Source organism: Nelusetta ayraudi, unplaced genomic scaffold, assembly GCF_046127955.1.
Source record: "Nelusetta ayraudi isolate G7.1 ecotype Tasmania unplaced genomic scaffold, CSIRO-AGI_Nayr_v1 ptg000002l, whole genome shotgun sequence".
Taxonomy (NCBI): domain Eukaryota; kingdom Metazoa; phylum Chordata; class Actinopteri; order Tetraodontiformes; family Monacanthidae; genus Nelusetta; species Nelusetta ayraudi.
The window spans coordinates 6,728,444-6,740,000 of NW_027466052.1; the positions used below are offsets into that span (position 1 = coordinate 6,728,444).

At 43.2% G+C, this 11,557-nt stretch overlaps 1 protein-coding gene across 2 annotated transcripts in view; it reads right to left on the minus strand.

Moving 5' to 3' along the window:
* The window catches only part of gpc6a (glypican 6a), a 113,944-nt gene that overhangs the window by 87,023 nt on the left and 15,364 nt on the right, over positions 1-11,557 (minus strand). For both annotated transcript variants that reach the window (XM_076020386.1, XM_076020377.1), the window contains exon 2: positions 1,099-1,257. In XM_076020386.1, the coding sequence (XP_075876501.1) occupies positions 1,099-1,257 (159 nt within the window). The remainder of the gene's footprint in view (positions 1-1,098; positions 1,258-11,557) is intronic.

Consider the following 11,557-nt stretch of genomic DNA (forward strand, 5'->3'; position numbering starts at 1 on the left):
TAAGATTTAGATGGTGACGGTCGAGCAGAAAGCGTAAGAGAGAGAGAGAGACTTGAGAGAAGCGCATTGTTGGGTTTGCTCCAGCAAACTGTGGCATGAATACCCCCGCAACACCGCGTCCCGTTGTGAATCAGGAGGAATCTCAACAAAGCGAGCGTCGTGTCCGCCTTGTATAGGCAGGTATGCAGCCAAGCATACAGAACGTTGGTTTCTTTTGCCCACAAAGACACATTAGCGGCGTCTTGTTCAGTCACGATGCGAGCGCATTCACAACAGCAGCAGCAGCACACAGAGGAATGCACAAGCAGTCACTCCAAAAAAAAGGGAGAGAAAAAAAAAGAAAAAGAAAGTGTGCAGTCTACAGCGGAGGGTGCAGCAACAAACGGCACCTTGTTAGACCAACTCATGTCAAGTTCGCTCAAAAGTGAAGCCGCACAGAGAGAAAATTCCATTTTTGAATGATTTAAGAATAAAAAAAAGGGTCTGACAGCAACAGACTGAATGTATATAATAAATACATTTTAGGCTGTAATTTAGTCCTTCAGCGTTTGAATTGCAGCAATTAAACCTGACTTGCGCGAGAAAGACTTCAAAACCCTGAGAGAATGTGAGAGACTGCACACTATTGATAGCGAATTCAATCCAGACTCGAGCTTTATATGAGTCATTCAGCAAAGAATCAGATTTATTTTTTCAACATTTGAGTCACTGCGTCAGTCACCCAGACTGTGCGGAAATCCTCAGTCGCACAAAAAAGCTCTCTGCTGTGAGCTACTGAGTGACTCGGTCGTTCATGGCCCAGACTCAGCAGCAGCAGAAAGAGGGAGCCGAGGTGAAAGAGGGAACCACAGCTGTGGCTTCTACCACAGGGCTGTTACTGCGATTAACTTGACACACAAACACAATGAACACAGTCAGAATCACAGTCACACAATAGTGACTGTTGTGCGATCTGGTCTGGTCTCTTCTGTGCAAATTGCTCGCTAGCTAGCTAGCTAGTGGTGGGATGTAGAAACTCACATTGCAATGTCATGAGAAGTGCTGCAGCAAGCCAACAAGGTGGACAACGATCAGGAAGGAGGTTCTGGTTTCGCTTACCGTCAAACTTTTTGTGCCGGGCAACAAACGTGGTCCGTATCTCGTGGCTGCTTTTCTCCACCAAGTTCTGGAACTCCTGCTTGCTCTGTTGGTGGAGTTTATCCTCCATCTCCGATGTGCAGCAGGTGTATCCCTGAGGACAGACTCGCAGGTGCTCACCTGAGGGACACACAAAAAGAGGAGTCCAATTTTTACACACATCGCCCTGACGAGCATCTGGAGCTCAAGACTTTGGTCAAAACTCGCTGATTTTTTTGACTCAAAAGATGAAGCGGCATTCACAAATGAGATAAGTAGAGAGAATACACTGGACCTCACTACATAAAAACTACAAAAGGTGTGCCGAGTATTCTAATCTCGCCGCTGCTAGCCGCTGACTTTGTGCGTCCCCTGCTGAAAGTGCTGAACAAGTACTGAAACGCAACCAATGTTGTCTGAAGTAGCAGACCAGGAAAGCGAGGCGAGGGGCAGGCAGAAAATGTGGGCCGCCGCGAAAGCCGAGGAAATGAAGAGGGAAGCTGAAGAAAAACTGTGGCATCACGATTTCATGAATCCCTCCACTTCTTGGCTGATATATGCTTAAAATAGTAAAATATTCATATGCAGCTCGGCGGAGGACTCGCTTCATTTCCAAGCGCAGCCGAGCCGCAGTTTGTCGGCTCGGTTAAAATATTTTGTTCCTTTCAAAACGTAATTAAATTAAGTTAGCTGTCTCTGTTCTTTGCGGGTTTTGTTTTGCATGAGTTTATTCGCCGAGGTCGTCATTCTTCAGCTAAAAGCCTGATGTAGCACAACTGAATCTGGAAGCAAAAACGGTTCCTCACGTTAACAACGACTCCCCCAGCGAGTCCACGGACATCGTCTTGCGTACTCCGACCGAAAGAAGTTATTTCAAATAAAAACATGCTCCCAATACATTTTAATAACGCGTTTGCATGCTTCGAAGGAAATTCCCTTGACGTTCTCGGCAGAGCAGCGGAACAGAGGCGACTAATGGCGACACAAGGAGGACACAATCCCACAGTACTACAACACAAATTAAAACCCAGACGCCGAGTGTGGTCGGACTGTGTGTGGAAGAAATAATAATTGTTTCCTTTACATCAAAAAAATAAATAACAGAACAAAGTCTGCACAGCCCTAGTAGCTCCGAGGCTGATTTAATCCAGATTACCGCCACATGTGGCCGTTCAAACATGAAAGAAATCGGGGGGGGGGGGGGCATCTCCATATACAGCCCTATGGTCACCTGGCAAGTCATGCAATGCATAAACAATGTACATAAAACTGTATATAACACAGGAAAGACTAGCTACTTGCACCCCCACCGGCCACTTTCTTAGGCACACCTTGTTAGACCTAATTCTGGCTGGTGAGTTTGTCTTTGTTTGCCTGTGTACAAGGAGGAATGTTTTCTATTTCCTTTCATGTGCAGTAAAGAGCCAGAAACGTCACATATGCTTTGAAAAACTGGATGATTAAATCAACCTTGGAGCCACATCTACTGTTCAAACCTTCTTCTTTGTAAAGGCTATTTTCAATGCAGCGACCCCCCCCCAGACTATTCACCTCCAAACAAGCAATATCTTTACTTTCATTAGTACAAACCGAGCAAGTAAACAACAGAAAACTATTTCTAATCATGCTTAACAGAGTGTGTGCCAACCCACTGTCACCTTATGTTGCCAGATAAATCTGATAAAAAAAAAGAAAGGATTATAGATTAAATTAAACAATACAAATTAAAAAACAATTCTAGCGTCGCTTTGTCAGCCTTGCCTCTGTATAGAGACGTGTCAGCTTTAAGGCATAGATAAAAAAAAAAAAAGGGGGGGGAGGGAAAAAACCCTCACAAATCAATGCACCACACTATCTAACAAGAAACCATGTCTGAACGACAACACTTTTAAACACAGTTTGTAACCCCTGTGTTAGATTGAAGCATCACAAAGCGGGGGGGGGGGGGGGGGGGGGGGACCCCTTTGAGTGACATTCAGGGCAGTCTGGTATAAATGGGATTTAACCGTAAGAACACCCGGGACCATTTATTTTTTACATTCATTTGGGAGGAAGGTGTTAAGCGAACACAGAATCTTAGCCACGGAACAAGAAGCAATCTGGCTGAGAGGCTGCATGAAATACTTTAAAAGGTGCAAAAACACAAGAAACGTTTACTTGTGGTCAATGCAGGGCCACAAAAGCGGATTGCGATGAAACATTAAAGGTGTCATCAGTGTTTTCTTTCAGCCGTTTTACCCCCGCGAGTCGCACTAAGTGAGCGTGGCAGCCGCCGGCAGTGATGAACCAGAAGCACTTGGCCGAGCGGCGCAGCCGCGTTCAATAACCTCTAAACACTCTCACCCGTTTTACATGCCGAGTGTGTTTCACTCTGCACCCCGAGATCCTCGACTCAATCCTTTCAGTTTGCCGCCTTTATTTACCGCCGTGCCTCTCCAGTGCTTTCCAAGTAAATAATTTATTAATTCCCTAATTAACGCTGTTTACTCTTTCAGGGAAAAAAGGGAGGAGGAGGAGGCCGTCGATAATTCATGCTAATTGCCGGTTTTGTTTCAAAACGGCGGCAACAGAGCCGCTCATGTCAACGAAGCGAGAGACTGAGCAGCTTCGAATATAATAATTACTGTTGAGTCAAATTGAAAAGGAATCAAGCTAACCTGACGAGAGCTACCACACCTCAACTGTTATCCCTGCTTTGAAAAACAATTTATTCATTTCCTGCAGGTGACTGCCTAGCTTGCCCGCTGGCTGCACTGCATTGTGGGATATATCGCACACGTGAGCTGTAAAGCAAACAAACGGATGGAGAGTGTCGTTGTGGGGGTGTAGCAGTGGCAGACACAGTGATACGTTAAAAAAACAAACAAACAAACAAACAAAAAAACGGAGATGGAACAGGCGGACATTTGATTCTTCATTTCCCGTTTCCGCGACACATAGAGAGGTTCGGGTTGAGGCTTTTTTGTTCCTTGCTGAAAGAAAGAATTGTTTATTTTTTCGTACTCAATGTACAATACTGAAATTGTGTGCAATCAACTGAAAGAAAATTAAAAAAAAAAAAAACTTACAAACAAATTGGCACAATGTATTCTCTCACAGCAAAATAAAAAGAACTCTGTAAATGAAAAAAGGAGTACGCTGAAGCCAAGGCTTATTTTTGCCTGTCCTGTACAATCCATGAGATTACCCAGAATATCAGTAATACAAAGAACTTAAAAGAACAAAACAAAGCACAATCAAACAAAATATGCTTTAAGACACTGAAGACCAGCTGTAGACCAAGAATGGAGGGATCTCTTCTGGCTGATCTCCAATCTTGTGGCCAACACTCCAGCACTACTGCACGTGTATCGAGAAAAACAAAAGTAAAAACAAAGAACAGGAAGCAGCAAGTTGTTCCAGAACAACAATCTTCCGCGCGATCCACCGGGATTCCAACATCAGACGCCGTCAACGACAACTGAAGAACCTTTTTGAAGTCGCTTTGGCTGGTGGCCGACCGATGGGGAAGAGTGTGAAGGCTGTGGCCGTCCAGTCCTGGGCCTGCCTGTGGCTGAAGGAGGCCGGCGCTGATAATGAAACAACAGCGGTGCGCGCTTGCCGACACTCGGCATCGTGCTTAATCCCTAATCAGTCCTCAGAGAGGCGGAGGGCGGCAGTAATGAGGCGCCCCACCAAACGCCTCTCACACAAGTCCCAGATGTCCAGAGCACTGCAGCACAAGCCTCCTGGCCGAGGACGGAGCGTCAAGACAGAATGCAAAAGAGGAAAAGTCGATTTCTGCTCACTCGCTCGCTCACGTTACCGTTTTTCCCACTAAACGGCTACGGCTGCTCTCCCTCTCCCACTGCGCGGCGGCATTCCTCGAGTGCCACCGTCTTCAGGACGCGTGGCACATTGTGATCGTCTTGACTTCAAGCTGGGATCAGTTTGGGGGGAAAAAAAAGCCCGCAGAGGAGAGGCCAGTGTGCAGTGAACGCAGCCGGTAATGAGGCACGGCCTAGTTTCTCTTCTTTTGTTTTCTTGCATAAAAATCTGTATCGCCGTGTGTGTTTTTCCCTCCATTTCAGCTCCCAGTTGCTGCAGCACAAACCCAGGAAAAGCTAAACTCACAGTCGAGTCATCGTGGATGTCTGACGGCAGTTCGAAATGTCAACGGCCAATCCGTGCGCAGCCAGTCTGTCGCTGTGCTTCCGCTTTCCATCCTAATGATGGCTGCAATTGCCATTTTAAATTTGGCCATATTTAGTTTCTGTCGATATAACAATTTTACTCAAACAGGATTAAAAAAAAACTAATGATGAATGGCAAGAATGGCACAACTTTTCATAATGAGATTATGAGTTAGTTCACCATCCACCTGGAGCAAGCCTGCAAACTTTTCTCATTTCATGCCTTCAAATTGCACATTAAAAGGCTTTTATGGAAACTCGACAACTGATTTGATGCTTAGCATGTCACATAGCAGGAGGGTGTGGGTTCAATTCCTGTGTGGACTTTCCACTGGGTGCTATGGATTTGTTCCAGTTTGAACTGAGTAGCTTCAGTCGATGCTCTAAGAAAAACAAAAAACTAAACTAAATGAAGACCGAAAAGCCTGGTCCCTTCTCACTGCATACAAACCGCATTTTGGATATTTAGCACACACAGTTCTGCATTAGAATCTTTACACCTTCTCTTCGAAACTCTTGTATACTAGGAACTCTCTTACTTTTTCCATCCATCATGTTGAGATGTCAAACTCTAAGGGAACAAATCCAACACAAAATGCCTTCCTCTGTGAACTTGGAAACAGAATCTTTCCCAAACATCTAGATGGGATTTTGGCTCACTAGACCATATCTGCCCTGTTCTGGTCGGCTGCTGTTGCGGTCGAGATGGAATTTGAAACCAATCTGTCAATAGGCCGCACGCCTACGAAACTGCCATAACTACGTCAGGCTGAGTCAAACTCGTGGAGACAGCGACGCTGCCGCTGCTTCCTCCAACTACAACCTCAAAGACAAATGTGTTATTATGAGCATGTGGAAAGAAGTTGAGCACTCTTGGAATAAAATAAATGACAGAGTATTGTCTAGCAGTTGCTGTTTGATATTTCAGTAATAATAAATGTTGCTCTTAACTGTTCATCCTTTGCTGCTGATTCTACAATAAACCCAAATTAGTTGAGCGGAAAAAGGAAGGCAAATTTTGTAGCTGACCATGCTGTTCCCTTCATGACCAGCCCTCGGCTGGTAAACATAATGTTGTAGCAGCAGGAAGGAGATTGCATCACTCAAAGAATAAAATAAACCAACGGTTTATCGTCAGTCGTCAGCCTCGAGATTAAAGCTCCGTTGTCAATGTAGTTTCTACGCGTACGCTGTCTTCAAGCTCTCTTAAAACAAAAAAAACATTGCATAGTCTTGCAGTTAGTAATAATTTATTAAAGGAAAAAAAGAAGCCATTGAGCCAGTCTTCCACAAAGCGGTACATGTGGAACCAGGGAATCACTCAAAAAGAAAGAAATCTAAAACGCAGCATTGCATTTCTCAACATCTTAATCCAAATAAATAATGTATGTAGCTTTTTGTTTTTAACTTACAGACACTGAGGGACTCAACTGTCTTCAAACATCAGCCATCAGTCGATAAACTTGTATTTATGTATAAATAACATTAATATTCATATAACAATTAAATAACTGGGGCAGTTGTTAACTTGGAGAACAATCAGTATAACAATACATTTTTTTGGCCAAGTTACTTTTTTCCCTCTTCCTAACAATTTAGTGCAATTAAAAACTTTTTTTTATGTTTCCCAATTGGGTTTACTCAACAGAATGAGTGAAAAATGTTTCCAATGAACAAAGAGAACTTTGACAAGTCCAAAACTATGGAGAAAAGTAAGTAAATAAAAAAACAAAACCCAGAATCACTGCATGTCAGTCGCAGGTACCGTGTCTCAGTGTTACTGACTTGTGAATGTCATCTTTTATTTTTTTCACTCACACCAACAAGTGAAAGGATGAAAGGTAGAGTTTTATCTTTACTTTATTTATTTTTTAGCAAGCCAACGTTGTAGGAAACACACACACACACACACACACACACACACACACACACACACACAGAGCCTGGGGTGGCAGCTCCACTGATACCCATCAATGAAAATGACACAAACATGTCACTCCAACCTGATGTGATGTATGCAGATACATACATGCAGATGTGTGTATCTACATACATCTTAAGCATTAATGCCCGAGCATCCGCCCGCATTCATGATTCATTGTACTCAAAACCTGATCTCAAATTCATGGATCAGCACGGGGAAAAGACAGAGCAGCTTACGCACATAAATAATACACGGTTTACTGACAGGTTTATCTATGAGTTATGAGCAAAAAGCTCAGCAGACGCAGGAAAATTATGGATTGAAAAAAAGGCCCCGACTCACACAAGCCAGTGAGGCTTCCTGATCCACTCAAGCACTGCCGTCTGCTGCACACGTCTGAGGAAGTGCTGCACTTCCTCCCACATCAGCCCATCAGAGACGATGCTGATCTTCTTTGAGGATTTACTCTTTTTTTTCTTTCGTGAATCACTTTTGGCCGGAGTTTAAAAGTTTCCTCATCAAAAAAAATAGCCGTTAATCATCTGACACATGCAAGTCTCACATTTAGTGTTTCTCAGATGCTGCTGGATCTTTCTCAGCCAAGTAATAAGGTGATTAAAAGCATTGCATTACAATTAGGCGAGACTGCTGATAACATTCCCAGGGCATGTTATTCCGGGGCGGCTCGGTGCTGATGAAGGCGGGGAGAGCAGAAGGTGAGAAGATGGCAGTCTGGCGTGAGCCGTCATTTCAGGGTGTCACGTCACGCGACAAGAAAAGTGGCACAAATCTCTCTTTTTTTTTATTTATTCATTTATTTATTTATTTATTTATTTAGCCCATGCAGTGACCCACTTCTCTGACAGACCCAGGCCGCTTTTAGATGTGGTCCTAATCCGGATGCATGTGTGATGTTTTGCAATGAGACTTGCAAAGTCCGACACACGCATGAGCAGCATCCACCAGTATTTCCGTAAACAGAGTGCACTGTGTGAAGACGCCACGTCTTCTGACACACACACACACACACACACACACACACACACACACACACACACGTGAAGGCAGTTGGATTTTAGTCAACAACTGTGCAAAACAAACGAATAAGCAAACAAATGAAAACAATCATTGAAATAATTGATTAATTTCAAACATAAAATCATACAAATTCAAAATCATCTGTTTAAGAAAGAAAACAAAACTAATTTCCCGGACATCTTATTTTTTATCCTTTCACCTTTAATAGCTGCTCATTAAAGGTGGAGCAGAAGCTGCCGTCACGAGGCGGCCGCTTGCAGTTTCAGCCGAGAAATGATTCAAACAGACCCGATGACATGCGACAATTTTCAGGCTCCCAGGCTGCTCTGGAGGAGGAGCTTCTGTTTGAGGTTCCCTGTTGGTCTCTCACAAATGATACCAAACAAGATAATGTGTACACACCACATGCACTGATCTCTTGATTTTGGAATGCCTCCATTTCTTAGCATTAAAAAAAAAACATTGAATACCTGCTAATTACCATAGCAGGTAGAAAAAAAAACTATATTTAATGCCTTAAGGCTTTGGCGAGGAAATTTGAACTCTTTGCCAGCGAACATTTTGTATCAAAACCAGTCAACGGCAAAGCAAATAAGCAACGGGTGCAACTCTTATAAACGTAAGTTTTGCATCAGAAAATGATGGATACAAACACCACGATGAGCTTATCATCCGCCTCCTCACAGGGTGTAAAAAACAAACAAAAACAAAAAATAGGAGATTTTGGACTGACACCAGCTTCTTTGGTTTCGCCAAACCTGCTCTGTTACCAACATCCAAAACAGCACCTGACAGCTGAGTTGTTCTTCTGTCCAACTATACATCCATCCATCCATCCATGGCGTGTCAAAACCATTAAACTCCTAGAGCTGGTTAGTTGTGCCTGTCTAAAGTTGTGTAGCGTCTTGTTACATGTGACGTTCAAAACTCATTGTTGCAATTCAGTGTTTTGCAGCTGCTAAAGAAAAAAAAAAAATCATTTGTTTAAAACTGTTCAAATGTGGTTGAATAGGAAGCCAAGGAAGAAAAGGGCAAGACTCAGTCCTGCAAATTTATAAAAAATAAAAGCCACATCTGAATACCAAATATTTTCACTGCTCAAAATAAATATGGCGTCCAAAATTCACACCAACTGTCCTTGCATGAAGCAGAATTAGCTTAGAACTAAAGGCCTCTGCATAGTTGATGTTTAATCAGGGTAAAAACTATCCCAGAAGAACCAATTCCAGAACTGACCAACTGCACTAAGGTTGGAAAATAAATTAACAAATAAACAAACAAACAAATACATAAAACCAGCTAGGACTGGATCTTTATTTCCCTCCATTCTGATTCCGATCTTAGAACCAAGGGTGTTCACTTCACCATGGAGCTGCACTGATGGCAGCAATTGATTTCCGCATGAACATCTCGAGATCCTTGAAATGCATATTGTTTTAAAAGTTGAGAAAATGAACTGTTACAATAACAACAAAGCTAACATAAAAAAAAAAATACCAACCTGGGTCAAAAATAACAACGGACAAATTAAAAAGGGGTTCCGCCTTTGACAGACTCTTCGTTTTAAATAGGATGCTTGAGAGATTTGAAAAGCTCGGAAGGCCTCTTTTTCCAGTTCCATCCCGGTAACTACAAACATATGTTGCAGAGAAAAGTGAAAGCTCCAGAATATATTAGGGCAGCTCTGGGAAACGAGTGCGTTCAGTGCCCACAGAAGATCTGATGCCAGACAGTGTGATTAACTCCCAAAAGGGTTCATTAGTCTACCTGGCCAAAGGGCAAACTGCATATGGACGGCGCCATCTGGTGCTTCCCTTGACCAATGTTGCCAGCATTTATTAAAAGAAAAAAAAGGAGGGGCCAGGGAGGCATTCTTGTCAGAGCATCTTGCCATTAAAAATAAATCTCTTAATAAAAGTATAAATTCGACAGATCATGAAGTCAAGAGAGAAAAATGTGTAAGTCACTCGTGCTGAAAATCTATAAAAAGGTGTAGCGATGCAGGAAATGTAATTAATTTCTGTTGAGTGGAGCAGAATCCATTGTTCCCTGTGCTGCTGCTGCTGGTGGTAAGTTTTATTTTCCCGCTTCTCTGACCTGAACGCAGCTGAGTGAACTGAGCTCAACAGGGCTGTGATATTATGTATTGTTATTATGTATCGTTGCCATAACTGGGATTTTACTGGTTTCCACCATGACTATTAGACTGGGGCTTCACACGCATCACGCCCTATTGAGCTACAGCCATTGAGCCGTTATTGGCTTCTCTCTCTCCAGGAGTCTGCAGACCAAATATCGCCAAGGCTAAAAGACTGACTGCCGTCAAATGAAGGTCAAATGAAGGTCGACTGTAGGTCTGCTGGAGAGTGCACACAGAATAATCAAATTTAGAAAGGGTTTGTAATTACAACTTTAAAAATAATAGGAAATCAAATACCCCATAACTTAAGCGATGATGGATTTGACAACCGGGATTGCCTTAATATTAGAAATACTACAGTCAGGCAACAATGCCTCGTGTTACAAATTCAACTTAACAAAACTGACAAGTTCTAAATGAGTACACACAGGAGAGTAGAGCGTCTCTACAAAAAGAATCGCATTAAAGCTGCAGTTCCAGGTGCTGATTGATACTGACGCCTCGATGAGTATCACAGCTGGGCCTTGTCTGACAGGAAGAGGCGGGGATACTCCATATCAGGAATTCCTATAACCGATACGTGATGACAGCAGAGGTATTTCTCCGCTCACTTTATCTCCTTGCTCCCTCTGAACTTAATGATTCGGCCGGCCGGCTGGACAGTAACGGCTCAGAGGGCTCCAGCTGAAAGGTTGACGCCTCTATCTCGGAGATCTATTGACTCGGGTTGGGTTTACGCTGCCCCGACATCAGCACCGCGGCTGCCTTTTGTAACGTGTTCAGCGGGAAAATTAAAGAGGTCTTTTATTCAGCTGACACGGCCCAGATTGGAGGGCAAAGAACAGCTCGATCCCACTCGCTAATGGAATTAAAGGTTGTTGAATGACTGAAGACTGAATGAAGGTCCTGTGATGTTCCATGAAAAGGGGGAAAAAAATAGCTCTGGGCAAAATGTGGCAAAACTGGCAGGTAATGATGTCAGCTTATGACTGGAGGTGCTCAGAGGTTAGAGGAAGAACTGCCTCAATCAAAAAGGCTTTCTGGCTGCGTTGGGACGTTTTTCTTTCCTTAAACACATCTCACTCATCTTTAAAAATCCAAACTAAAAGTAGGCCACAAGCTGGCGGGTGAGTCTCGACTTTTGTTTTTTTTTTTGTTTTTTTTGCC